Source organism: Delphinus delphis, chromosome 7, assembly GCF_949987515.2.
Source record: "Delphinus delphis chromosome 7, mDelDel1.2, whole genome shotgun sequence".
In the NCBI taxonomy this organism is placed as follows: domain Eukaryota; kingdom Metazoa; phylum Chordata; class Mammalia; order Artiodactyla; family Delphinidae; genus Delphinus; species Delphinus delphis.
In genome coordinates, this window is record NC_082689.1 from 20,892,257 (window position 1) to 20,919,215 (window position 26,959).

Consider the following 26,959-nt stretch of genomic DNA (forward strand, 5'->3'; position numbering starts at 1 on the left):
GGCTCCACCCTTCCTCCCCCAGGGCCCACCCAAGGGCGGGAAGGTCGCTAGAGCCTCAGCTGGGAGTCCACCTGGATTCAGGACTTCTGAGTTTCCATAGCCCCTCTTCCTGCCCCATCCATCTCATTGCTGTGTTATGAATGGAAAACCGAGACCGTGCCTGTCCCACTTTCCCGCGAGTCCAGCCAAGGCTGGAGGGAAGGAGGCTGGTGAGCCTCGAGATCTCTTTCCCACGGGGGCCCCAAAGACTCAGGCAAAAGACACGTGCTTTATTTTTCCTTCCTTTAATCTTAAGCAAAAGAGACACAGGGGTTCAAAAATAAAAATTTCTTTTTTCCCTCTCCCAAACCTTTACCCCAGCTCCGCACTGCAGCCACCCGCTTCCTGCCCAGCAGGGACTCGAGGAGGGAGGGTGCAGGCATCTCCAGCTGGGGAGGGGGAAGGCGGGGAGTGGGGGGGTTGGGGGGGCGGGGGGGTGTGCTGAGCTCGGTGCTGGTCTCTTTCCAAATATAAATACACGTGTCAGAACTCCTGGAAAATCCTCCCTCCACCCACCACGCAAGCGCTCTCCTTGCTCTGCCAGCTTTGGAGAGGGGTGGGGGGCGGTGCCAGGCACCGGCGGCTGGCTGTAGGTTTACTGCATCCGCTGGGTGTGTAGCCCGCGAGCCCCCTGCTGCTCGTTGTAGAAGAGATGACACTCGGGGTCCCCCCGGATGGTTGGGGCCCCCTGGATCAGCTTCCCGGTGTTGGGGTTCACACACCAGCACTCCCCACGCTGCCCGTTCAGAGACATCTTGCACTGAGGAGAGAGAAGAGGAGGACATAGAGGACACCCCGATAAAACGGAGGTCCCACCAAAATGCAGGCTCCGTTCATGAGGTCTGGGTGTGCCTGCAATTCTGCACGGCTAATAAGCTCCAACGTGACTCACGCTGGTGCTGCTGGCCCAGGGACGTGCTCTGGCTATCAGCAAGGCTGCTGGGGATGCCTCGCGATGGAAAGACTCAGCCCCCATCCACGGGGAGGTCCCATCCAGCCAGGGACCCAGTGTACTGGAGTTCACTCGTAGTGTGAGACGGAAAACGCACATGAAAGTCAGCGTTAGCTCGGGTCCTATTATGTGCTGGGCGTGGCGTGAGCAGTCATATACACTGCTCATTTACACTTCATATCTAACATACGCTCTTTTTTTTTTTTTTTGAGGTACGCGGGCCTCTCACTGTCGCGGCCTCCGGCCTCTCCCGTTGCGGAGCACAGGCTCCGGACGCGCAGGCTCAGCGGCCATGGCTCACGGGCCCAGCCGCTCCGCGGCATGCGGGATCTTCCCGGCCCGGGGCACGAACCCGTGTCCCCTGCATCGGCAGGCGAACTCTCAACCACTGCGCCATCAGGGAAGCCCCTAACATACACTCATTTAATCCTCTCAACCACCTTGTGAAGTAGGTACCATTACTTTACCATTTTAAGGACGATCGGGAGGAAGCCCAGATGGGTTCAGTAACTTGCCCAACGTCACAGGGCTAGTAAGAGCCACAGCTGAGATGCCAAGCCAGGCATTCCCCTCCCAGGATCCCTGATCTTACCCATGAGCCAATTCCTCTTGCAAATCCCCGTTTACCCATAAGCTTCAGTAGAAAAGAAGATCACCATTTCTTCTTTTGAACTCCAAACGAAGTAGCTGGCTTACATCTAGAGGGCAGGTGTACGAACCAATAGCTTTTAACGCTAGACTGCTATTTCAAAGGGCAAGATGCCTGGGCTGTGAAGGAGATGGGGAAGTGAGACCCCCACCCCCACCCCGGGGGATCAGCAGAGCCCCGTACCCCATCTCCTGGCTCTGCACACCCACCCTTTAAAAGTCAGTTCTGACTTCCCACTAGGACCACCAGGGGAGCCTCTGAAAAATCTGGTGCCCAGAAAGCACCCCAGACTCACAAAATCTGGATCTCTGGGGGTGAGGCCCAGGCATCTGTATTCTTTAAAGCTCCCTAGAGAAGCCCAGTGTGCAGCTGGGCTCAGACCCTCTGCTGGGGAACAGAATGGCCGGTGGAGTCCACACCATCTCAATCCTTCTCTCTGCCTTACATGAAATGCACACAGACTTTTTCTCCCTATACCAGGGATGAGCTGGAGGAAGTGAGCAGTGCACTAGGTGAAAGGACAACTGACCATGTTAAACAGCCACTAACAATCATCACTACAAACTCTATGTGGTTAGGTAAACAATATTAATAATGATAAGGGGAAATACGCATACACACACAGATCATTAGAAGGCATATGAACAGAATGGAAAGGGGAGGAAAAAGGGCTCCTGGGTGTTTTACTTACACTTTCTACATTTTCTCTAATGTACTGATAACACTGTTCTGTTAACCGTTTCTAGAAATATTTCAAGTGGCGTTTCTCCACCCCTGATTCTCCATTCCCTGAGATACTTGAAAACCAGAGAGCCTACTTGGTCAACAATGGTTTAAATCAGTGATTCTGGAAATGCCGTCCACGGATCATCTGCGTCCTCTGAGAGCTGGTTAGAAACGCAAACTCTCAGATCCCGCTCGACCGTCTGAATGACAGCCTCTGGGGACGAGGCCCCAGAATCACCTGCAGGTGATTCTAACGCTCAATAAAATCAAGAAGCACTGGTGTGAGGCGCTATTTGTCCTCCAAGAGGCTCCCTCCTATCCTGGACACCAAGCGCTGCTGGCAGGTAAGCTGGGTACATGGAGTCAGGCTCTGACAAGCCTGAAGCCAAGAAGAGAAGCCCCGCCCCCGCCTTCCCTGGCCTGGCAGCTGGCATCCCCTCCCCTCTTGGCTGGCATCGCCACCCGCCTCCTCACAGAAGACTAGGTCTCCCGCTCAGAGGCTTACAGGTGATGGGGCAAGAACAAGACACACCCAGGGTCCGGGGCCAAGGAGATCCTCGCTCACCTGTTTGAGGTTGTACAGGCCATGCTTGTCACAGTTGGGGATATGCAAGGAGTAGAGGTGCTCCAGGGGCCCCCGCTCGTCGGGAAGGCGCATGGTGGAGATCCGCTCCAGCACCTGGTCCAGTTCCTGCTGGCAGGGGGTCTGTGGGCACAGGCACGCGGAGAGGATGCTTAGAGTGGGAACAGGCCCGTGATTCTTCTGAAGGGACTTTCCCAAGGTCACACAGCTAGCTAGTGGCACCAGGAACTTCTGACACCCAGCCCAGCAATCTACCTACCATATGGTTATGCTCCACCGCACCCCTAAAGAAAGCCACCTGCATATGAGTATTCCCTCCTCTCCTCCATCTGTGTCAACGGCTTTCAGGGGTCAAAATGGGAGCTACCTGCAAATACTGAATTCAAGTGGCTGCCTCTGGAGTATCTCTACACCCACCCGGTGGCCCAACCTCCATTCCCTTCCGTCAACCCAACCAGGGCCTAGACAGCAAAGCTGAGCTGGAAAGAAGAAGTGGGGTAGCTGAGTGAGGGCAGCTGCAACGCGAGTGGGCAACCTCGAGCGGATCCATCTTTATCTCTAGCATCCATTGCTTTGCCTGTGTCCCAAAGCCAAGCAGAAACGTGGAGATTTTAGAAGGGACTTCAAGAACCCGCACGCAGAGCCCATTTCACAGCCAAAGATACTGAGCCCCCCCACAAAGAGAAACTGATCAACCTGAAGGTCCCTGAATATGTCAGTCGCAGAATCAGACAGGAAAGTGCTTTGCCCGCAGGCACACAGGACATGGATCTCATCGGGGGGCCCACATCCCCGCTTGCTGGGACACTCCCTTTACACGTCCTCCCACCCCTCCAACCAGACCCGACCCGTTCTGACCCTGGCAGGTGGCGGCCGCAGCTTCTTGGGCTCCTCCAGGCCGAGGTGATGTTTGCCACCCTTGCCCATCTGCCGGTGCTGCTCCGTGACCTTCTCCCGGAACACGGCCAGCTCCTTCATGCCCGACTTGAGGGGCTTCCGGCCAGCACCACCTCCACCTCCCAACAAGTTCATGTTCCCGTCCACGTGGTTCTCGACCAGGCCTCCCTCAGAGTGGTCCTCGCCATTGTCTGCAGAGAGAGGGAGGGAGGAAGAGCTGCAGGTCCGGTTTCCAGAGAGGCGGGCCCTCCAGGGACTATCTGGACCCCTGATAATGACAAGGAAGGAGATGACTAACATCTAAGCAGTGGTGCTAAGGGACTTATGTGGATGATCCATTTCGGTTTCACAGCAATGACGAGCACAACTAGTAACGTCCCCCAACTTCTAGACAGAGAAGCTGAGGCTCACGGAGGTCAATTTCTTGACCAAGATCACAATCCAGGATCTGAACGCAGGCTCTCTGACTCCAGAAAGATGCCTGGGTCACCTACTCTGCTCTGCCTCCACCCCAGGAGGTCAAGGGGGAGGATGCACGTGGGGGAGCAGAGGGGCACAAACGAAGGATGACCATGTAGGCAAGGCTCTCACCGAGGAACGGGGAACGTCCACCACTCTTCCTTGAAAGACCTCTGAGATTCACCCACCAATAACTCCCCCCCCCCGTTTAAAGTCTTCATGATGTCTGGTCGGAAAAGGCATGGATCGGATGAGCTTTTAAAACTCATGCCGCAGAGATCACTGGGCCGTGCCGTGTCTGGCGGGGAAGTGAGGTGGAGAGCCACGCTGACACCGGAACACAGCGTCCAGCCCCCTCCGCCATCACTCTTCATCTGCCCGTCTGCTTCCTCCTCTTGTTGCCCTGACGCTCCACTCCTATGGCCGCTACAGCACCATCCCGGGACCCTGATTTGTGTCCTGTCTATGCATGCTGCCCCACCCCCCATTACATCGAGAGCCCCCAGAACAGGAACGATGACCACGCTGTAGTTTCATCTTATCGCAGGGCGCGTAGCCTCATCCAGATGTTTGTCCAAGGACCATCCACTGAGTCTTTCGACTTTCTTAAACCTCCAGCCAGCCGGCAATAGGGAACGGCTCCTACGGTGCACACAGCTCAGGTGGAGGGGCCCTGAGAGCACTCCTCCCCTCCCACGGTCTCATGCAGGCTTAGGCACGTCCAGCCAGGGAACAGAGTCAATGGTATGGAAGGGTCCTAACCAGGGAGGCAATTTCTGGCAAGCTCTAGGTGGGCCGGGGTGCAAACAGCCCCCCGCAGACACGGCAGGGCCAACAGGGTCTCAGACCACACTGCCTGGAGCGGCCCCCTGCAGGGCTCAGGGAGCAGGCAGTGGGAGTTTCCAAACAAATCTTGCACATTTTCTCTTCCCCTCTAATGCACCTCCGAAAACTTACAGCCGGACAACATACCCGAATGGCTTTTACAATATTTCTACACAAGGGTTTCAGGCGAGGCGCCTAGTACTTGGCAGTCCTTTCAGAATTCAGGCACAGTGTGGTGGGCTCAGGGGGTCGCTGTCCTGGGCATGCTATACGGTGTAAAGAGCTGGCCCTGACCTGTAGAAGGGGGGCCACGACACCCCCTCTGGATTGTGAGTTTCGGCGTTCACTCCCTCACCAGTGAAGGTGTGGGACCCTCTTCCGTGCCTTGGGGAGCCAGCGCCTGCATCCTCAGAGCACGCTCCAGCAGACTCTGGGGGACCAGGCACCCACGGGGTCCCTGGAAACGGAGGCGTTCAATAGAGGTTTACTCCCATCCCTTCCCTTTGCACTAGGCCTGATGCCTGGTCGGTTCTCACTAGCTGGAGCATCCTTTAGAACCAGGCACGTAATCTCCAGCCTGGCAAGTGCTGGATAGGAGGGCGGACTCGAATGGAATTCCAGCTCTGCCACTTTTTATACCAGCTGTATTTCTCCTGCATATATATCCGCACTGTGCCTCTGTTTTTCTGAACCGTAAACTACTGGATAATAATAGTTCCTACTTTACAGAACTGCTGAGAGTATGTTATAGGTAAAGCCATTAAGATACAGTGTGGAACGCAGAAACCCTATGTCCTGTGGGTAGCGATTACTTTGACGATGATGATGATGATGACGACAGCTGCCTCAGTGATCTGCTACCCCTGCCGTGTGGAACCCAATCAAGAAGCAGGAAGCAGAGGAAGATAAGCTTCTGAGCATCAGAACAGCAGACACCACATCCATGCATTGTGAAGCCGCGATGCTTTCCTCACAAGTCAAGGGAAGTCAGTGCACGAAGAACCTTGACGGTTCGCAGTAGCACTGGTCAGATAAGCCTGGTTTCTGCATGTCTGGTTTCCAAGGCCACCACAGAATAAAATCAACAAAATTAAAAGGAGAAAAAGGAAGGCACGTGGTCAGTGGCGGGAAGTATCAAATGGCAGAGAGGAAAGAGGACAGTAAAAAAAACCAAACATAAGAACTCCGGGGACATTTGGTGCACAGCAAACAACTCCACAGCCATTGATGACCCCTGAAAACTTCCACGTTGTGTGGCCTGAAACAAGACTAGTGTTGATAATGCGACTTTGGGGCATCCAACAAGGAAAGGGGTAAACATGACAAGTATTCAGTATTAAGAAAGATATCTATCCAAAATTGCTAAACTTTAGAAAAATAATGGAAATATTTAAATGAGTAAGCCCTGTGAAACCCGGAAAATTTTTCTCTAGAATGGCTATTTCTCCAGGGGCTCCGGGTAGCCCAGATTTTATCATAAATAAACCAAGTGCAGATTAGATCCTGTTCCAGAAGCCCCAGCACCACCTGCAGGGGAAGGCTGATTTGAAGCATCTGCCACCGACTTGGGTGGGAGTCCTGATCTACCACGTTCTACATTCACCCGCCCCAAACTTCCCTCACCCACCCTGCCCTCCCCTTTCTGTCCCTGAAGCTGAAACAGCAGAAACCCAGAGGCTCCAAGAGAAGCAGTCCGGGTTCCCCGGCTCAGCTACCGGCCCGGTTCCCCTGAATGGGGACCGGCTGCAGCTTTCCCCTGGGACTGGTCAGGCAGCTGAGGCCAACCACGAAGATGATCCCACCTTCCCTGTTCAGATACCAGAGGTAGAGGGCAGAAGGCTGAAGCAGAGGCTTGCGAGAGTCTGAGACAGACCTGGCAAATAAATAGGATGGGCTGATTCAGGTAACCCTCCATTCTGCTTAACATTAACCTTGAAGCATAAGGCAGATGTTGGCACAAATGGGTGGGGCGGGGGGGACTCATCTCCATCCTCACCATCAGTCCTGCCATTTCCATTTCTACAGGCTTCTCTGCTTCTCTGCACCTGGACCTGGTGACACAATATCAGGCTCCCTGTCTTCATCCCTGCAGGTGCTGGCCCGGGGAACACAGGAGGAAGACAGCAAGACGCCTAGAAAAGTCTTGCTTCCCCGGCTGCACTGGGAACCGTGCAGGATCAAAGGGGGAAAACAATGGGGACCTCTGGGTTGCCCTCGCCCAGCCCCTCGTACCCGAGTTCACCCTGGGCACAACAAACCCATCCTCATCGTGCCCTGCCCAGCCTGCTTCCTGCCCATCGTGACAGAGAGCATCTATGGAGACCTCAACACCACTTCTGCACCCGACGCCCTGAGTTCTGCTCACAAAGTAATCAGACAAGGGCTCTGGGAATTTCCCACCATTTCTGGAACCATCCGCTCTGCTGTCACGAAGCCTGTGACTCTCAGAAGTTCACCGGGTTCCTCTCTTTTGGGGGCAGGTTTGCCCGCCTGCCCGGAGGCTTAAATTAAGACAGCCCGTCTCCACTGTGGCTGCAATTCCACGTTCTCAGATTGAAACACAGCAGGATGGCCCACATTTAGTCCTCTTCAGGAACGTCTGGGAAGGCTCCACTCACCTGAACCCAATGCCTGGGACATTCTCGGGATCAGGGTCTCCCAACCCCAGCACTACTGTCTTTGGGACCAGAAGATTCTTTGTTAGGAGCTGTCCTGTGTAAGACGCCCAGCACCATCGTGGGCCTCTACCCACCAGATGCCAGCGGCACCCTCCCCGAGTTGCAACGATCGAACACGTCTCTGAACATTGCCAAATGGTCTCCAGTTGAAAACCACCGTTCGCAGTTAGGATTGATCCAGAGGCCTGAAGTTCCCGGCCCAGTGCTGAAGACTCCCAGCCTCACATAAAGCAGATCTGAGCTTTACTGTATCCCCTCCCTCGGCTAAGACCCCTCCACCACTGTTCCATCACAAGGAACACTTCTGGCCTATGAGCCTTCCTTCTTGGTGGTGGTGGTGGGGACCCCAGAGGACTCTTAGCCTGCTGACCCCTCTTCCCTAACTCTCCCGGGCACCCGTACCACTGACAGGGGCCAAAGAAGCATCCTTTGGATGAGCCCTAGAGGTCAGCCCACAGTTAACACTCAGAACCAGGCCCTCTGCAAGCTCTGGAAACACTGGATGGAAGAGAGGGGCACACAGATTCATGCACGTTCAGGACGGCAGGCTCCAGGCAGGGCTGGTCTGTTCATTAGGCACAGAGGGCACAGTGCCCAGGGCCCTAGGAAATGTTTTCATTTCTTTTAAAATCAGAAGAAAAAAATAAACTTTTAGGTCAAAGCAAACGTCTTCATATAACACTGATACGTTTGCAGTTATAAAATACGATTTTCTAATTCTTCTGTGTTTGCCCACAAAGGCAAACATGTCTGGTGCCCCCAAAAGTCATAATGCAGCCCCACTCCAGGTCCCAGAAGACAGGGCTCAAGTGGGCAGTCCTATCCCAGAAGGACAGAGGTGGCTTCCTGTCCTGAGATGTCCCTGACGGCTCTGAGCGGAAGGTCAGTTCGTCCACCCTCACGGAAGCCACCTGGGTTCAAGGGTATGTTTCATTCCATTCCTTTATCGATCTCATCGTTGCCAACGAAAGTGCCAATAAGATGAGGAAATCCATGGGCCTGGTCTGCTGACGCAGGTGCCGACACCCCACATCTTGAAGTGGAAGCCCAGGACAGGGAAACACAATTGTTGACTGGGTGGAGATCAGAAAGGACTGTAGGCTGAGAAAAGCCTCGATTCCTTGAGATCCTATCCCCAGCCAAAGAGGTTCAGGGATTCAGCCTCCAAAGTCTGACTGCCTGGCTGAATCCTAGCTTTACCACTGAGCTGTGCAGCCCTGGACAAGTTACTTAAGCTCTCTGTGCCTTCACTGCTCGTCCGTAAAACACGCACAAACAGGATCCACCTCCAGTGGGTGGCAGAGAGGATTCCGAGGGCTGCTGCCTGCATACGCAGTGCCGGCACAAGGGGCTCGCCCTCAGCTGCCTCCTCTGCGTCCCACACTCGGGGAAGCACCCACATGGCACCGCACCCTCACGCTCTGCTGGACAAGGACATTATCACACGTTACCAAGCTCTGCCCATACGTTCCCTTATAGGTGTGACAGCGCAGTCCGCAGGAAAACATTCCACATGGAGAACTCCAGCTAGAGATGGAATTTGCCCTCAGAACAAAAATACCAAGTTGCATTTTTTTTTCTGCCTAGGAGAGTTCGGTGCAGAATAATATTTATTAAGCAACCACTTATGTATGCAGCTCCATGGGCTACAGTGCAAAGGTCACTCTAAGAGATGGTTCTTAGCAACCCAAATCACATAACTGGAAAAGCCTGCGGGCTTAGAGATGACTGACAGGGACCTCCAAGATTCCTGAGGAGATGTCCCTGTAAGGATCAGTAAGCAGTAGCTGTTCCCTGCCTAGTGACCCAGGAAAAGAAGGGAGTTTCCCAATTATGTACAGAAGGTCAAGCTTTTCCAAAGACAAGTGGGGGAGATGATAGAGGGAGAGTAGATCTCCCTTGTGGGAGGCTTGAAGGGCGGGGAGAAGGCCCGTCCTGCCGTAGGGGCACTGCCACACCTTCCCACCTTACACACCTGGAGGAGAGCTGAATGCGAGACAGATGGACCAAGAGGACACAGACAAGGTGTCCTATTTTACAGACAGAAAACCCAAGGCCCAGAAGGACCAGCACCTGGGTCCAAGAGGAGCACGCACAACCTCTCTGCTGTCATCAGAGGTGTTCCACGACTGGCCTGGGGTCCCCGCACCGCCCTGTGACCCGGCCTTACTAAGCTAGCCAAGCAGGGCAGCTGGAGGGGGACAGTCCGGGAGCAGAAAGATGCCTACTTCTGTGCACTGACGCTCTGGCTTTAAAACTTAATTTCGGCACAGTCCTTTCCCCCGCAGTGTCATGTGGCTTGACTGTAGCACTGACAACCTTACTCAACGGATGAAGATCCTTTCTCTCATGAAACTTCACTTTCTCCTATTGCGATGCTCCGACCTCTGCTCCATTTGACAGTTGGCAACTCCTGATCTACCGGAGACCTTAGAGCACTCTGGGGAAAACAAGCCTTAAGAATCTAACAGCAACCCCCTACCCCTTCCTGCTTACGGTGTGAGGCATCTGTCCTCATGCAGGCCTGGTGAGAAAAGGAGACCTCTTCCCAAAAGCATCACACATCTTCATAAGAAGTTAATACATCTTTCTTTCTTCTTTTCTTTATTCTGAAGAAAGTCTAGTCATTTTCCAACCTTCTCCTCAGTCTATCTCATGATTATTTGGAAATCTAAGAGCTGAGGGCAACACAGGGATGATCTAACCCAACCCTAAATCCATCACTCCCTCCAGTGAACTCACCTCCTTCTTCAACAGGTAATAGCATTCCAGGCCCTTTGAGAATGGATTCCAAGTAACAGGCCAGGGGAATGCCGGCTGCTTTCCTGGTTCCACGCTGGTTGGGCACAGAACTCACATGGCTCCTTCTTTGTTGATTTCTCCCAAAATGCACTTAACCTTGACATATGTTGGGCAAAAGAATAAATACTAACTACCATCTTCCTCCTCCCTCCAGGAGGACTTCTCCACTAATATCCATGGCAGTGGGCAATTCATTCACAGACTCAAATGGGCAAAGAACCCCAGGAGTCAAGAGCACTGAATTCCAATCCTGGCTTTGCCCCTGACAATTCACCCGTGATTCTGGCCAGACCTTTAACCTTTCTGAGCTCTAACGTCTTATGTCTGAAAAATGAGAATCATCACCCCACTGAAGTGAAGGCTGCTACTTAAATAGGCTACAGCATCAGTACCACTCAAGACTCCCAATGTGTGCAGAATCAGGCTTTGGAAGAAATGTGCAGATGATCTAGTTCTTGAAAGAGTAAATGAAAGGTGCATTTGTTTGGTAGAGGGGAAGGGTGGGTGATACCTGGTCTGCAGAACGGCCAATGCATGGGGGGGAAAATGAGTTATAAAAGAGTTCTGCAGCTACATCTTTCGACATCTTTCTTCTAAAGCTTGATTCTGTTGATTGTATAAATTCCATATGTTGCTAAACATCAAAGCTCTCTGCCATCTGATGAAGTCCTTGGGCAAGGGTGGATTTGCCAAAATTACTTTAACTTTGCTTATAGAATTTAGGCAAAGGAAAGATGGGAGGAAGGAAGGCAAGAAAGAAGGGGGAGAGGGAAGGAGGAGAGAGGGAGGAAAGATAGGTAGAGTCTCATAACCGCCGTGCACGCATAGGTGAGGCAGGGTTCACAGGTAAACGCACCAACACACAGGGGAAGCAGATGTTGTTGGAGAGGCTCTGAAGCCAGTCCCCTTGTATGGCTGACTGCTCACTTAACTTCACCCGGCATATGGCCACTTTGGTCAACAGCACAAGCCACCCAGAAGCCAGGGTGGGTGATTCAGGCCTTGCTGGGAGGTGGGGGAGCGGGAGGACGTCGTCGGGGGCAGAAGTTAGAAACGGGTGGGGTAGGAAGGGGGCCTATTGGTTAATTTTCAGCTAAGGTTAAACCTGAAGTCCTTAGTCTTTCTGGGTGAGAGACATCATGTGCCCTCCTCCACCTGTTTTTAGCCTGTCACAGGCGGGCAGGCAGCAGGGGCCTCTTACACTGGAATCCTGAGTAGTACGTGCGTGGATGTCTCACGTGGTGGCATTCCAGCCCAGCTAATGGCATTCCTGGACGGGCCATCTACACCCTGCTGACACCCAGCTTCACTCCAAACTCCCTTCCCATTCTCTGAGCCCCTGCTCCCTGCTACGGAGCCAGCTAAGCAAACCTGACATCTCTCAGATGCCACCTCGTTCTGGGAAAAAACCCTTCGGCAACAGACCAGTAGCTCCTCAGTATGGTTTCTGAACAAAAGGTCTCCTCTCTGATGACACCCGCCGCCCACCCGTACGTAAGGAAATGGCTGCAAACAAGCGGCCTCCTCTGATGTTCTAGACCCATAGGTCCCACAGGTGATCACATCACACAAGGGCGGGAACTGGCCTTTCTCACCTTGAGACCATCTCCCTGCACCGACAGCTACCACGAGCCCATCACCTAGCTAAGGGCTGCAGAAGTGGGTAAAGTCTGTGGAGTGGGATGGCCAGTAGGCACCCAGCCCCATCCTCATACAGGGAAGGAACCGCTACTGGAGATAACGGCGACGGTGGATGACAGGAGGGCAGAGGGCCAACTACCTGCCACGCCACTCTGAGCCCTTTTTGGATTTCCTTTGGAACACAGGCTCTGGAGCTCGAAGCCTTGGCCATCCGGTTCTAGTGTGGCAAGAAGGGCATCACTGGCCGGAAAGCCAGAGGCCCAAGGTTCTGATCCTGACGTTACCGCCAGGCCTGGGATTCTGAATGACGCCAGGCTGGGTGTTTCAGATGTGCAGGCCCCGGTGTGCTCAGCTGTAAATTCAGAGAGTTACACCAGGCAAACAGTTCCCAATTGTAGCTGTTCATCAGAAATCATCTGAAGAGCCTACGAAAAATAAAGTCCTACACTCCAGCCCCAGAGCTCCGGAGACAGCAAGCCTTGGGGCGGAGCGGGCAGGAGGGGTCAAGCACTCTGTACTTTTAACAACCACCTTCCAGCTCAGGGCCCCATTCCTCTGTGATTCCTGACTCGGTTTCCTGAAGAATTTCTTGGTGACGGGAGAAAAGGCTTCTATTCAAGAGATACGCCTTCACGTATCTCTTTGCAAAGACGAAGCCTTGTGAGCTCCTTGCACCCACTGACGTGCGGGTTCAGAAACAGACGCATGTATATGCTTAGATGCACATACAGGGGCCCTCCTCGGCCAAGCATCATGGAGGTTTTCTAGAGCATCTCTCATCGGGGGGTCCCCCTCGAGTGACCAGAAAGTGCAGGGCCTCCCTGCCTCTGCACTCTCCAAAGGAGTGCTTCATAAAACACCAGGGTCATGCCTGGAATCGCCAAGACCTGGGGAGGGTCAGGGCTGAGGCAGACAGTTGGAGAAAACAAAAACATGCCCAAATTCAGCCACGGTCCTCTGGGGTTCTGCGAGCCAGTCTGTCCTTGAAGAGCCAGAGAAATTGATATCAAGATGGTCAACAGTACTATCAGCTTTTCCCTCCTTCCCGTGAGTCCCCAGCGTTTCTCGTCTGGTTCAGCTAAAGCCATCTGAGAACCTGGCAAGGGGACCTACCTGCCGAAGGCCCAAGTGAGTGGAGAGCGTGCTTTGGTGCAAACGTGGACCAAAGGCTTATGGGAAGAGTGTGCCTGACCCAGTAATTCTACTTCTCTCTGACATGTGCACAAAAACGTTCATTAAAGGGCCTTCCCTGGTGGCGCAGTGGTTGAGAGTCCGCCTGCCGATGCAGGGGACGCGGGTTCGTGCCCCGGTCCGGGAAGATCCCACATGCCGCGGAGCGGCTGGGCCCGTGAGCCATGGCCGCTGAGCCTGCGCGTCCGGAGCCTGTGCTCTGTAACGGGAGGGGCCGCAACAGTGACAGGCCAACATACCGCCAAAAAAAAAAAAAAAAAAGTATAGCTCTGACCTGTGTCTATCAACATGGGTAGATCTCAAAACCTAAAGTGGACGGGGGAAAAAGTTGCAGAATGAAACCTTTCATGTACATTTTCCATTATCTCAGAGAATGACTCTGAAATATTGGTCATTCATTAGCAAACCTGTTTAGCTAAGAAAGAGAAACACTAAATAATGCTAGTGGTTGTTTCTGGGGAGGAGGGACAGGGAACAGGTGGCTGGTGGGGAGGGCCATCAGCGGAAGCTTAAAAAAAAGACTTGAAGTAAATATGACGACGAAATATCAACGTTCCCAGCTGTGGGCGGTAGACTGGCATTATTATGTCATTCTTAGTATTTCTTTGCATTTTTAAAGTTTTCTTTTAAAAGAAACTCCCTCCATCCACCTCTCACCCTCCTTGTCAAGCAGGGGTATCAGTAAATACGGGTGCCCCTTGAACCCCACTGGCTGGAGGAGGACCAAATCACAGTGACATGGCCAACTTCAGTGCCACTCTCAGAGGCCAGGGTCACAAGAGCCACCTGCCTGCCAGTCGGAGACTGACCACGGGCTCCCGGCCAGGTCTGTGCAGCATGAAGAACTGAGAAATGAGTCAGAGGAAAGACTCGAAGAGAGTGGAAGCGGGTCACAGGGTCAAGGAGGAGAAGATGCAGGAATCAATACTCAAGGGCCACTCATGCCCAAAGGAAGGGAAACAGCTGTTCTGGCTTCCTAAGGAGCAGGGAGGTAGCAGCCTTAAACCGAAATGGGAGAGATCCACGTTAGAAGCCACCCGAGTTTCAGAGGAAGAACTAAAATGAGTAACAAATTGCAGGTGGAAAAAAATTACACATCTTCCTCTGGTATCGTTCGGGAGGAAGGAGGATGGACAATATGGCCTCCAAGTGTCCAAAGGCCACTTGATTGAGTGGATGACGGGCATCCCTGGGCCAAGCACTCTTGTCATTGGACTCAGCTTCCTTCACAGCCCTGTAGCCTGAGTGCACTGGCACAAAGCCATGGGTCCATGCTTTTCCTTCCTCCTCCAAAGGAGGGAGCTTCTTGAAGACACAAACTTGTACTTAGCTTCCATAGAGTGTAAAACAAAGTACACATCATGAAAGGAGGGCAGGAAGGGAGACATTTTGTGTGCTCAATTTGCCTTTTTGGAAGAAAGAGATTGCGCTTTCGTCTTCCAAGACTGGAGATTCTTTTCCTTCTGTAACTTTATCCACCAGAGAGGGGTCCCATGATTTCACATCAAGATCTTCCCAAGAGCCTTGGTCAAAAGGCTAAAACAGCACCCGTTTACTTACATGACATGTATATACATCTCTACTGACTTGGTTTCTTCTTAGATAATATCCAACTTTTTCAAATGCTTTTCTTGCTCCCCTCCACGATCAAACAGCATGTGCTGTGGGAGAGGGATAGCTTGGGAGTTTGGGACTGACGTGTACACACTGATCTATTTAAAATAGATAACCAGGACTTCCCCGGTGACTCAGTGGTCAAGAATCCACCTGCTTATGCAGGGGACACAGGTTCAATCCCTGGTCGGGGAAGATCCCACATGCCATGGAGCAACTAAGCCCATGCGCCACAACTACTGAACCCACATGCCACAACTACTGAAGCTCGCGTGCCTAGAGCCCGTGCTCCGCAACAAGAGAAGCCACCGCAATGAGAAGTCTGCGCACTGCAACGAAGAGTAGCCCCCGCTCGCCGCAACTAGAGAAAGTCCGCTCGCAGCAACGAAGACCCAACACAGCCAAAAAATAATTAATTAATTAATTTTTGAAAAGGCTATCTGTATAAAAAAAAAAATAGATAACCAGATTTCCCTGGCGGTCCAGTGGTTAAGACTCCATGTTTTCAATGCAGGGGGCGTGGGTTAGATCCCTGGTCGGGGAACTAAGCTCCCACATGCTGCATGGCACAGACAAAAAAGAAAATAGATAACCAACAAGGACCTACTGTATATGTACAGCACAGGGAACTCTGCTAAATACCCTGTAATAACCTAAATGGGAAAAGAATTTGGAAAAGAATAGATACATGTATATGTATAACTGAATCACTTTGCTGTACACCTGAAACTAATACAATATTGTTAATCGACTATACTCCAATATAAAATAAAAATTTAAAAAAAAAAGCATGTGCTACAGGTGGTATGATAACTGTATCTGTAGAGTCAGTCTCATAGCTTGTACCTGTGCTCAATCAGTGTTTAAACATTAGAAAAGTTGACTATCCAAAGAGCATTCCACCGCTCTCTGGCCTAGAGTATCCTGTTATATTACTTCTTTTTTTTCATGTTTCTGGTCTCTCCCTCACCATCTAAGCCCCAGAGCAGCAAGAGTGGTTAGGAGAGAAGAAAGGCACTGAGCGAACAGAAGCATGAATTGGAGAGGAAGGCTACTTCCCTCCACCAGGACCCACATTCAAACAACTGTCCCTGCACTCAGCTCTGATGTCACCACGCAGACCAGCTCCCATGGACCATAAACACTGGGTCCCACTCACCTCTCTCCTTCCACCCTCTCCTTCTGCCAATTCTTCTCCATCCCCAGACGTCTCCCGGCTATCCCAGGCCTGACAAATGGAACCCAAAGGATGCAAAAAGAAACTGAAAACCTGCAAAGATGTCCAGGATTGCCGGCCACACTCTCAAACCAGCACAAGAAGTGTCTTGAATATAAATAAGTGTCTTTAAATAGGTCACCATGCTTTCTTTTCCTTCCACTAAAGGTTCACTAATTTTGTATGATATAAACCTGCAGCACATCAGTTGTCTTCCTTGGTTATGCTCTATTGGTTTAGAGGCAGCAAAGGAACCAGAGCTAACTAGCAGGGCCTCAAGTAAGAATCCTCCCCTCAAGGGGCATGCATGGACCTTGTTCCGAGGTCAGCCGCGGCAGAACCACAATGAGGTCACGACTGCCCTCTGGAAATCCCTCCACCACTGACTCCATTCTGGACTTTCCAAAGCAAAGGGCAGCTGTCCAGGTAAGCCACACCCTGTGGAAGCAGCCACACTTCCTTGCAGGATTCTTAAGTGCCCCTTCTTAATAAACCTGGCCAATCAGCAAACAGCTAAAAAACAAGCATTTGCCTTCTTCTGTTCTGTGTGTTGACATCAGAGGGAGGAGAGAGGGGAGAGGTATCACCATCAGTACGACTCACCTGATTCTCTGAGTTTCTAACCCTGTGCTAAGTGGTTTGCGTACAGAACGTTGTTTTATCATCAAGCAATCACACGAGGTTGATAATTTCTTATCTCCTCTCATGCTTGGCTAAGAAGCCATAGGGTATGAGGCCAGTGGCACAAAATCAAGCAGCAACAGCAGAGCCAAAACCAAATCCCAGGTGGATTAACTCCATAGCTCTTAACCAACCAGAATGGCATTTGGGCATTGGTATCCTGTTAAACTCCTGACCAAGACCTTGTAACCCCAGGGCTTCCTTTCTACTGTTCCCCATCACCTTGTCTCTCTTCCCATCTCCACAGGACCCTCCCTCATCTTCCCAGGGAAGGAAGCCATCAGTCATAAGCCAGCGGGCCCCCACCCAACCCCAAAAGCCCTTAGGATCCAGTAAACCCATTCCTCCCCCACCCCCCTTTATCTTGCCTGACACACCTCCTGCCGGTGTCTCTATAGAAACCACCCAGCCTTATCAGGCAATTGCAAGTGCAGGGCCCAGGGGAACTGTCATTTTCATTTTATCTTGGCCTCAGGCACTTTAGAAAGTAAGTTCCCAAAAAAAAAAAAAAAAAAAAGAAAGAAAGTAAGTTCCCCATCCACAGGCAACTTGGCACCTCGGCACCTCGATCCAGAAGTGGAGACAATAGACCTAAAAGAGACTTCCCGGGGAGTTGCATAAAGGAACATTTTTGAGAAGTTATGCCTTAATTACTACCTCCCAGGGAAAAGGAGCTTTTCCAAGCAGCAGTGTGTAATTCACTGCTTCTCTGCATGTTTGAGTCTGATGGAATGGAGCTCTGGAACGAGAATCTGGAGACCCAGACTCCGTTCTGGTCCGTCCATTCTGGCCTGCACTTGCCTTGGCATTTGAACCTGAATACGGCCTTGATTTCTTCACCTGTCAAGTGGGGAGAATCTTGAGGCTAAAACAGCTAGAAAAAGCAAAAAACCTACAGTCAGACTTCCCTGGCGGTCCAGTGGTGAAGACTCCATGCTTCCAACGCAGGGGGCGCGGGTTAGATCCATGCTCAGGGAACTAAGATCCCACATACCGCTCGGTGTGGCCAAAATATTTTAAAACAAAACAAAAAACGACAGGCATTTGGGTAGAAGTAGACAATATCTAGAAAAAAAGCAATTTTAATTATGCTTATGTATTTTGTCATTTACCCTTCGAGGCAGACCCTTTGCTCACTGCACCCCTACAATCCAACTCAGATCACTCCAGGTAGAAGGTCCCCATCTCCTCAACCCCTATCAGGAAGGAACCCCTGAGCCTCCCCCCTCCTCCCCAACTTACCAAGGCCTCCCCAGGCCAGTGCCCCTCCCCTCAGGGCTTCCTCACCCGCAGAGCTCAGTTCCTTGAATGAACACAGGCTGACACACCTACACCCGTCCACTAATTAGAAACCTCCCCAGGCTCTGCTCGGGGCCAACTTAACCAGGGCCTGTGGGCCAATTCCCCAGGCCGGCAGCTGGAGGCTTGCCAGGCCCTGCTCCCTTCTCCCCAAACTTCACTCCTGCCCTGCCTCCCAAGAGCCAGGAAGAGATGTGGGGCTGGCGGCCAGAAGGGGCCCCAAGGGTTGCCAAATGCCCCCCTCCCCCCCCACAAAAAAAAAGGGGAAAGGAAACAATTCCTCACTACAGTCGACTCTGTATTTCTTTCCGGGGGAGCCGGCTTTCTGAGCAAGGTCTCCCTCTGCGTCCTGACTGACACCCAGGAGCTGAGCCAGCCCAGATCTTCCTTAGCTTTGTTAAGGAACAGGAGTGGCCCCAGAGGGGGAGGGGAGGGTCGAGGATCAGAAGCCAAGCAGGGGGAGGGACAGAGGGAGATGGTCCATTTTCCAGTAGGAAAAAAAATCTCCTAGAGTCCATCCACTCTATTCGGAGTCGGGGAGAGGGTAAGGGAGGGGGCAGTTACTCTGGAACCTGAAAGCCAACACACTTCTCTGGACCCACCAACCCCTCTGTAAGGAGAGCTTTGCCTCTCCTCCCCCCTCCTCCCCCCACCACCAAGGTCCCCGGAGTTTACCGTCCACCCCAGATGCCCAGTGGCAAACGCTGTGCTTTGTCCCTATTGTCCCTGGTTTCACCACAAGCATCTGCTGACCCCTGAAGACTCAAGCATCCAGCTTCTCTGCTTCCTGGGGCCTCAACTCCATCAGATGCTTGACAACAGACAGTGTCATGTCATCGTGGCCAGACGGGCCATTCAGAGGGCTTTCCGGGACCACAGGTGGAATCAGACATCAGGAAGAACCCCAGGGCCCAGAAGACACTTCCCCATGCCTGTTAAGAACCCCTCAGGCCCCACCCCACTGGGGAGTGAGGTCAACGCTGGAGACGGCGTAGTAAGAAAACATCGCTTTTTTGGATAGAACATCCAGTTTCTTTGCCAGGATCATGTTCAACTTTCTGGCACCCTAGGCCCAGACAGGATGGACCCGAAAGCCCACTTTCCTGGGGCAGGAAACGGGCACCATGGGGTCTTCACTGGCTGCACTGACAATACGACACAGCTCAGCCGGCACATGCCGTGTACCAAACGTGTGAGTACACACTGGTTCTGACCCTCTTCTGCTAAAGCCTGGGTCCTAGCAGGTGTCCCGTGGAGGCCATCGGTGGAGGAAGGCGCTGCCCACCCCTGAAATGTGGCCTCAGGGATTCCCCAGTCCTCTGAGCTCCAGCAACTGGAGAGCTGGGTCCTAGAGGTCGGCTGGCAGGTGAGGGCAGGACTCAACTTCTGGGTGCCGGTGTTCCTCCTAATGTCCAATTCAACCTGTCCCATTTCTCAGTAGCAAGGCCAGCAAGAGTACCCAGGGTCAAACTCTGGGGCCCCCTCTGCCCCCTACAGTCCCTCCACCCCCGTTTGGCACTACAGTGAAGCTGCCAGAAGAATCTTGGTCAGCTCCAGATCCTCGCGCACGAGCCCTAAAGAGCATCACCTAACTTATCCGTAAAAAGTGGAAGCCCTGGACCTCAGGCCATCCGTTTATTGTCAACTGGGTTTATTCTGCATTGAAAATAGTTTCATTACCTTTTCCACAAACAGCTCCACTACAGTCTGTCTGTGAAAATGGGTCAGAGGTATGGATGCTGGAAATCAAGTGGCTTGTTACAGAAAAAAACAAAAAAACACCCAAGTGCGTAGACTTTTTACGTATTATCTACCTGTACACACACCACACGCACGCACACACACGCACAGATGTGACCCTATGAAGCTGGTGCTATCGATTCCTCATTTACAGATAAGGAAACTGAGGCTCAGAGAGAATTATCTCTTGCCTCAGGTGGCAAGTACGCGGTAGGAAACTGGGTTTTGAACCAAAGCCACTTCACACCAGGATGAGGCCCCTTAGCGCCTGGTACAACCTTCAGAGACAGGTGGCCCGCCTGACACAGCCAGTTCGGCCTTTGTTTTAAAGGCCGCCTAAGTGTCTGAGAGGAGACGTCGCTTGCCAAGATTAAGGCAGCTAAGAGAACCTACTACGTGCCAGGCATTCTGCGTTATCATAGCTGACCTCACACGTACCCCATTTGAGAAATACAATCATCCCCATTTCACCAAAAGATAAGACCCTGGCCCATCATCACTCAGGTTCTCAGAGACGGGCCTGCATTGGAACCCAGGTCAATCTTCCAGCAAAGGCCAGGCTGCTTCCACATTCATCCACTGCCCACCAGCTCTTCTCTCTAGAGGCCTGTCCTGGAACCCTTCTGCCCCTCCTGACTACTGCACGCTGGCCACTTCCATTTCTGAATTCCCCAAGTTCTAGGACTTGGGCCTCTCCAAAGAGTCAAGGGAATGCAAATAACTGAACGGTGGCCCAAGCATCACCTGCACGTGGCAGGTGTCCAGGAACAAACCTTCTGGCTGACGGGGATCAAAGGTTTTTTCTGCCAACAGCCCGCACTCACTTGCTTGGTCACAGAGGCAGAGGGGTACAGAGGAAAGGCGGCCAGGTTAGCCTCTCACCTCAGTACTTAGCTGCTCAGGTGGCCCCTCCATTGAGCCCCAGGGTCCACACCTGCGGAATGGAGGTAAATAGCCTCCCTTGCAGGGATGCTGTAAGACAGGAGACAAAGCAGGCAAAGAAGCAGTCCATACCAGGATGAGGACAGGCGGGAGGCTGCCTGCCACCTCAGCGAAATGCTGGCCAGAGACAGCAAGGAGAAGCAGAGGGGCTCCAAACATCTGCCAACCAGATCGCCAGCACCCTGGCGCATTAGAAGTATAACCTCGCTCCCCTGCGCCTTGGTTTTGGCAGAAGCAGCCCTAGCAGGCACCCCCGCCCACGAAGCCCAGTCCCTACACTGCCAGTCAACTGCCCTCCTCATTTAAGGGTCAGATTTGGTTCAAACACGCCAATCCCCAATCATCTACGTGGTCTCCATCTACTTGGATCCCTGAGGAAGGCCGGGCCAATCTACTTCCCATGTCACTTTCTCGAGCCCTGTCCACCTGCTTAGCAACCAGCCAGGTGTGCTAGAATTATAGTGGGAGAAGCCTGGGAAAGAGAGAACGGTCCAGAGTGGGTTGTGAAGACAGGATGGAGAAAACAGAGAAGGAAAAGGGGAGCTGGGAACACAGAGAAGAGAGAGACTAAAACTAAATGCAGTCCCTGGATATGCAGTCTCTTTAAAAAATAATGATAATGATAACCGAGCCTTGTTTTTTTTGGTACGGTTTTGTAGTATGTGAGGAGGACCAATAACAAAACCAAACATGGGCACAGCCTGTTCATTTTCTACTTCTCCCTCATTCCCTTTAGCAGCCCCTGCCCTGCCCACCCCTCCCCGCCTCGGATACTCCTGTCCTGCATTTCATTAGAACCACGAATTTTTAGAACCTGCTCATATCAGAACTTAGCAATTGTGTGTCCCATTTTCTACAGCAGAGAATAGCTAATCTAAGAACCGAGAAGCTAACCTGATAAATGGGCTAGAGAACAGTGATGCTCTCAAAGTCACCCTCAGTGTCTGACAGCTGGTGATTGAACACATCCCGACTCTCAGGCACCTTGCAGGCATTTCTGTAGAAATTCTTTCCCCCAAAGGAATGATGTGCCTGAAAAGTTTATTTTAAAGCTCACTGCTAAGGTAAGCTAATAATGAGAACCATCTAACCCTCCCTTTTCCCTTTGCCTGCCAGGAAACTCAAGGGTCCAATTAGGCCAAGAACCACTGCATAGATAGACCCTCATGTCCACAATAGATGGGTTTTTCTTTCCCCCTCTCCTCCACCACCTATTCAAATTCAGAGACTCCTTACCTCTGGTTTTGTTTTGGTAAGATCTTTTGACACTGTTAATAGGATTTTTTTTCCCTCAAAGCTTCCTCAAATATCTCATCAAAGGAACAGATGGGGTCATTATCACTACACACTGGGAACGATCTCCGTGAGCACTCTGGGTGGGAGTGGAAGGTGAGCGGGGAGACTGCGGGCAAAGACTCCAACACTGCCTGCCTCTGCCTAGCAGGTTCGGGACCTGTGGAGTCACACCCTCCAGACCAGCCCTGCTTCCAAGGCCACAGCGCACAGAGCCACACCCTGCTTAATTCCTGTAGTCAAGGAACTACAGATCTCCGGTCTCCCCAGAGGGACCCAGAAGCAGCAGCCCTCCAGTCCCCCATCTCCCCTTCCAACACACTCAGGCAGAGCAGCTTAGCAGAGCTAGTTCTGGGTATTCTGTCTAGGGTGGGGGGTGGGGGAAGGTAGTGACGCTAGCAATCAGTGACAGTAGGTCCCACTCATTCCCCAAGACTATTTTACGACTTTGAACTCAGTATGCAAATTTATGCAAGACAAGATGCAAAGCAGCGCTCTGAGCCAGAAGTCCCGTTGCTTTTTCTCCCCCTTCTTTGAAGCTGCACTGAACCACTGTAAATCAGCCCTCGCCTCTGCCCCCCTTTATGCTCCCCCAGCAACTGCAGATGCAAAGCCTCCCCAGGCCCGCCCGCCCGCCCGCCGGCCGGCCCTGGGACTTTGAATGACTGCACATTTCTATAGCACCTTTATAAGTGCAGCGGGCCAGACGGCCACTTGGGCAGCTCCGCCCCTCGGCATAATCCCCGGCATTGTACACGGAAGGGAAGGAGGCAGGGGAGATGCTTGAGGGAGCCAGTCCGGCCCGGCCGAGGCCCTGAATTCTGAAAGGGCCCGGACTGGCCCAGGCCTGCTTCCTTCCCTTTCCCTAACATTTCTAGGCACTTCTGCTCACGCCACCACCCAACACACCCACGTATTTCTCAGGTCCAGACTTCACGCAGATCTCAGGGTCCCCCTCCTGTTTTTCTTCCAGGCCCACCCACTCTAAGCCCCCACCCCACAATCCGCGCCTCCGTCTGACTTCTGGGTTTCTTTGAACCACCAAGCCCCAGCCCATCACCCCCATGGGATGCAGGCTCAGCACCCGCTGATGTGCCCACCCCCACCCCCTGCATCCCAGCCATCCCCAGGAAGCCAGCAACACAGCCCCTGAGTCCAGGGAACAAAGACAAAAGAGCTAACAGCAAAGCCGGAACTGCTGGGGTTTGCTGCCTCGAAATAAGAGGGTATGTTTAAAATTCTCAAAAGCAACCTGCTCAAAGAGGAATGCAGGCTGGGATGGGGCTGGGGGGGGGGGTCATTCTTCAGAGGGGGGAGGAGAAATGGGAGATGGGGAGGAGGCGGCAGCATTCAGTGCTAAGGTTTCATCGGGGCCACGTTCTTGTCGGCACACCCCACCCAACTCGGACCCCCGCAGTCCCCACGCAGCACCCCGATCCCCGCCCTGGCTCAAGACCCTCTCCTGCACAGGAGCCTCAAAACCCGCCCCTCTCTCTCTCCCCTGCACCCCAGCAAGCCCAGGCTTCTCTCCTCTTCACAGTGCCCCCGTCCCCTCAGCCCTCTTCACGCCTCCAACACCCCGCTCTTAGCACGTCTTTCCAGGGCACCCGCTCAGCTTCCGCCCACCCCCAACCTTGGTGTCCCCTCTTCCCAGTCTGGAGCACAGGAGAAAAATGCGGAAGGCGGCTGTCTGGCCGCTGGGAGCAGGCTGTGCAGGCAGCTGGGGCTGGCTGGCGGAAAGGAGTCCCATAACCAGGCAGAAAATCCACAGTGACATTCTTCCCATGAACTCACCCCATTGTCCCCGAGCTCCCCTGGCGACTCCAGGGAGGAGTGAATGGGAGAATTCCCAGCATCTGTTCCCTTCTGAAGACCCTAACCTGCCTCTGGGGGCTGGGAGGCAGGACAGTTGGTTTTCAGGCAGAGAGTGAGAGGAATGAAGAATGACAAAATGCCCCCAAACAAGTTTTTTGAGGGACACAGCCAGGCTAGGAAGGTTAGGAAGGACATGTGCTACGCACTTGGTTAAAACAGTCAGAATCCAAACGCTTCTATGAACGTGGAGGCCTTTTGAACAAAAGTTCACCCTGCTGAGGGAGATGTTTAGTTTGTCAGAGTTCAGCTCAGAAACCACAGTACCTTCCCGGTGGACCACGGGGTGCTGGGGGGCGAAGGAGGAGGAACGCGGGACTGGGGGGATGGGCACCCACAGTGAAAGGACCTTTGCTGAGTCTTTTCCCTTTTACTATTACTTTCTAAGAGAAGCTGGAGGAAAGGGTTAACTTCGAGGCAGGCTAGGGAGGGAAGCAAGCCGGAGTCAGAAGAAAGGGACTTGAGGGGTTCCGCTCAGAGGAAGCCCTAACTTGCTGTGCACTCAAGGTCAAAATGCGACAAAGAAAAGATTTCAACTCTGACCCCTAATTGTATTCCCAAGGAGAACAGGGAAAAAAAACAATAGCAGGCTGAAGGAAGGGGGGGCGGGGGGTGTCCGGGGCGGGAGGGGGCCAAGGACCGCAGAAGCTGACGAGCAAGCACGAATTTTTCACTTTTTCTTTTCTTTCTTTCCTTCTTTTTTTTTTTTCCCTCTAAGTTTGAGAAACTTGCTTTTTAATCAACAGCAGCAGGCAGTGGACACATTTCACCACCGTCTCCAAGAGGAAAGAAAATAATTACAGCTTCCTCCAGACCACTGGGGCAGGAGGCTTTTGTAATTTAAAAAACAAAAGCGACAACAAAACAACAACAACAAAAAAAACCAACACGTGAGAGATCTTTATAGCCTGGTTGTGCCCCCAAAAAAACTTGTTTGGGGGTATGCGAGCTCCGTACAAAGAACCTCAGGGCCCCCATTCTATGGGACAGGAAGAGCTCCCTCAATTAGGATGGGGGGCGGGGGGAGGGCAACACCTCGCTCCGGTAAGAGTAGTTGCGCCCCGGCCCAGGCATCCTCCTGCCAGACGCCCGGGGGCCCAGATGCTAAACTGAGCGGCCTGACTGCCCCCGCCCCGGACCGCAGCCGGCGACCCGGCTTAAGTTACAGTGACTCAACGAATGGGGTCTCTTCCTCGCCTCCCAAACGTCCCTCTCTTATCGTTCCACCCGACATAAAAGCAAGAGCCTTCTTCGTCCTCTCTGAAATAGCAGCGTTCCTTTTTAATTTTCCCCCTAGGCAGCCCACCCTACAAAGTACCAACAAGTCCTTTCTTCTCACCTCACAATCCCAGAAAGAAGGGACCTCAAGGCGCCGCTGCCTTCTCCTAGCGCCCCCTTCTCACTAGAGGTCCCTGATGTCACCGGTACCCGCCAGCCTCAGCCCCCGGCGGCGTCCTCCACCAGGACCTCTCCAGGAACCTTCGGTCGGCGGTCACCAGCTCAAGCTCCTACTCACACCGATCTGACCGACACCCTCCTCCCCAGGAAATCCCCCCTCCAAAAAAAGAAGTCAGTAGAAGTACATTCCACCGGGCAAGCCTATGGTAACAGGGATGCCTTCTCTCTCCCCATTTTTCCCCACCAAATTAGTAGCCAGGGATCTTCCGCACGCTCGAACTCCAGTTCCCCCCACCCCGGGCCTGACTTTCGGGTCCCCCCTCCCAACAATCGCCCAGAGCCGGTCCAGGACTCCGCTCTTCCTCCGCTAAAACGGTCTCTGAGGTTCCGCCACACATTCCTTCCCTCCAGAAGGGCCGCCAGCCAGGCTCCCCCGCTGCCCTCCAAGTTTCTCCGAACTAGTTGTCCCAACCAGCGTTACCTGCAACCTGCTCGGGGCTGGCGCTGTACTCGGCATCCCCGTGCTTTTCGCAAGTGCCCTCGCCGTGGACCAGCGCCCGCAGAGGCAGCTCGGAGCCCGGGTGGGGATAGCAGCGCAGCCCCTGGCCGCAGCGCGGGGTGTACACGCCGCACCGCTCGCCCTCCAGCCGGGCGCACACGGAGCAGCAGCCGCAGCCCGGCTCCCGGACCAGCTCGCAGGGCACGCGGGCGTCGCCGGCCGGCCCGGCCTCGGCGGCGGGCTGCGCGGCGGGCGGGGGCTTGCAGGCGGCCAGGCTCTCAGACGTGCAGGGCGGGCAGCGGAACAGCACCTCGGCGCGCGCCCCGCGGCCGCCGCCGCCCGCGCCCAGCAGCAGCAGCAGCAGCGGCGGCAGCAACGGCAGCGCGGGGCCGCCCAGTCTCGGCAGCATGTTGGCGGCGGTGAGCGCGACGGCGGCGAGCGAGCGGGCAGGTGGCACGGCCCAGCGAGCGCGGGAGCCGCCTCCTCCGCTTCTTTCTCCTCCCCCGCCGCCGCAGCCGGGTCCTAAAGGGCCCTGCTTCTCCCCGCCCCCTGCCTTCTCCCCTCCCCCTTTTGGAGACCACCCCCTTCCCCCGACACTCCCGCGCGCGGGCCTCTGCGTGCGCGCACGCCCACTCGCCCATCTCCACTTCCTTGCATGCTGCGTGGGTCCCCTACACCCCCTGGCCTCTCTCCCTCCACACCCTTCTACCCCGGGCTCCCTGACTCCTGGAGGATGAGAATAACTTGGGGGTTTGGGTAAGATTGGCGCGGGAGTGGACAAGAGTGGGTGCTTTTGTCTCCTGTTTTCGGTTCAATTCGGAAAGGCTTCGTTTGCGCGCCTCCCATGTGGCCGGCGCTGGGCTCACTGCTGGAGGGAATGCAAAGGACGGCAGACATGACCTTCAAGTAGATTTCAGTCCCCTCCCAGCAATTCCCTCCATCCTCGGGTCCCACTGCTGTCGT

General features: G+C 53.4%; 1 protein-coding gene across 1 annotated transcript; it reads right to left on the reverse strand.

The window, feature by feature from the left end:
* Positions 1–483: 483 nt before the first annotated feature.
* IGFBP2 (insulin like growth factor binding protein 2) lies at positions 484–26,498 on the reverse strand. The gene is made up of 4 exons (XM_060016144.1): positions 25,979–26,498; positions 3,808–4,037; positions 2,932–3,072; positions 484–799 (listed from the first exon to the last, which is right to left on the reverse strand). Exons 1-4 carry the CDS (start codon positions 26,403–26,405, stop codon positions 635–637), a joined length of 963 nt encoding a protein of 320 aa, XP_059872127.1. The 5' UTR covers positions 26,406–26,498; the 3' UTR covers positions 484–634.
* Positions 26,499–26,959: the final 461 nt, after the last annotated feature.

Excerpts from the sequence above, each read along its gene's own strand:
- IGFBP2 (XM_060016144.1), bottom strand. The coding sequence starts at position 26,405 with ATGCTGCCGAGACTGGGCGGCCCCGCGCTGCCGTTGCTGCCGCCGCTG. Across the intron at positions 3,073-3,807 it reads TGCGGCCGCCACCTGCCAGG|ACCCCCTGCCAGCAGGAACT; the intron begins GTCAGAACGGGT and ends CTGTGCCCACAG. Across the intron at positions 800-2,931 it reads GCCTGTACAACCTCAAACAG|TGCAAGATGTCTCTGAACGG; the intron begins GTGAGCGAGGAT and ends CTCTCTCCTCAG.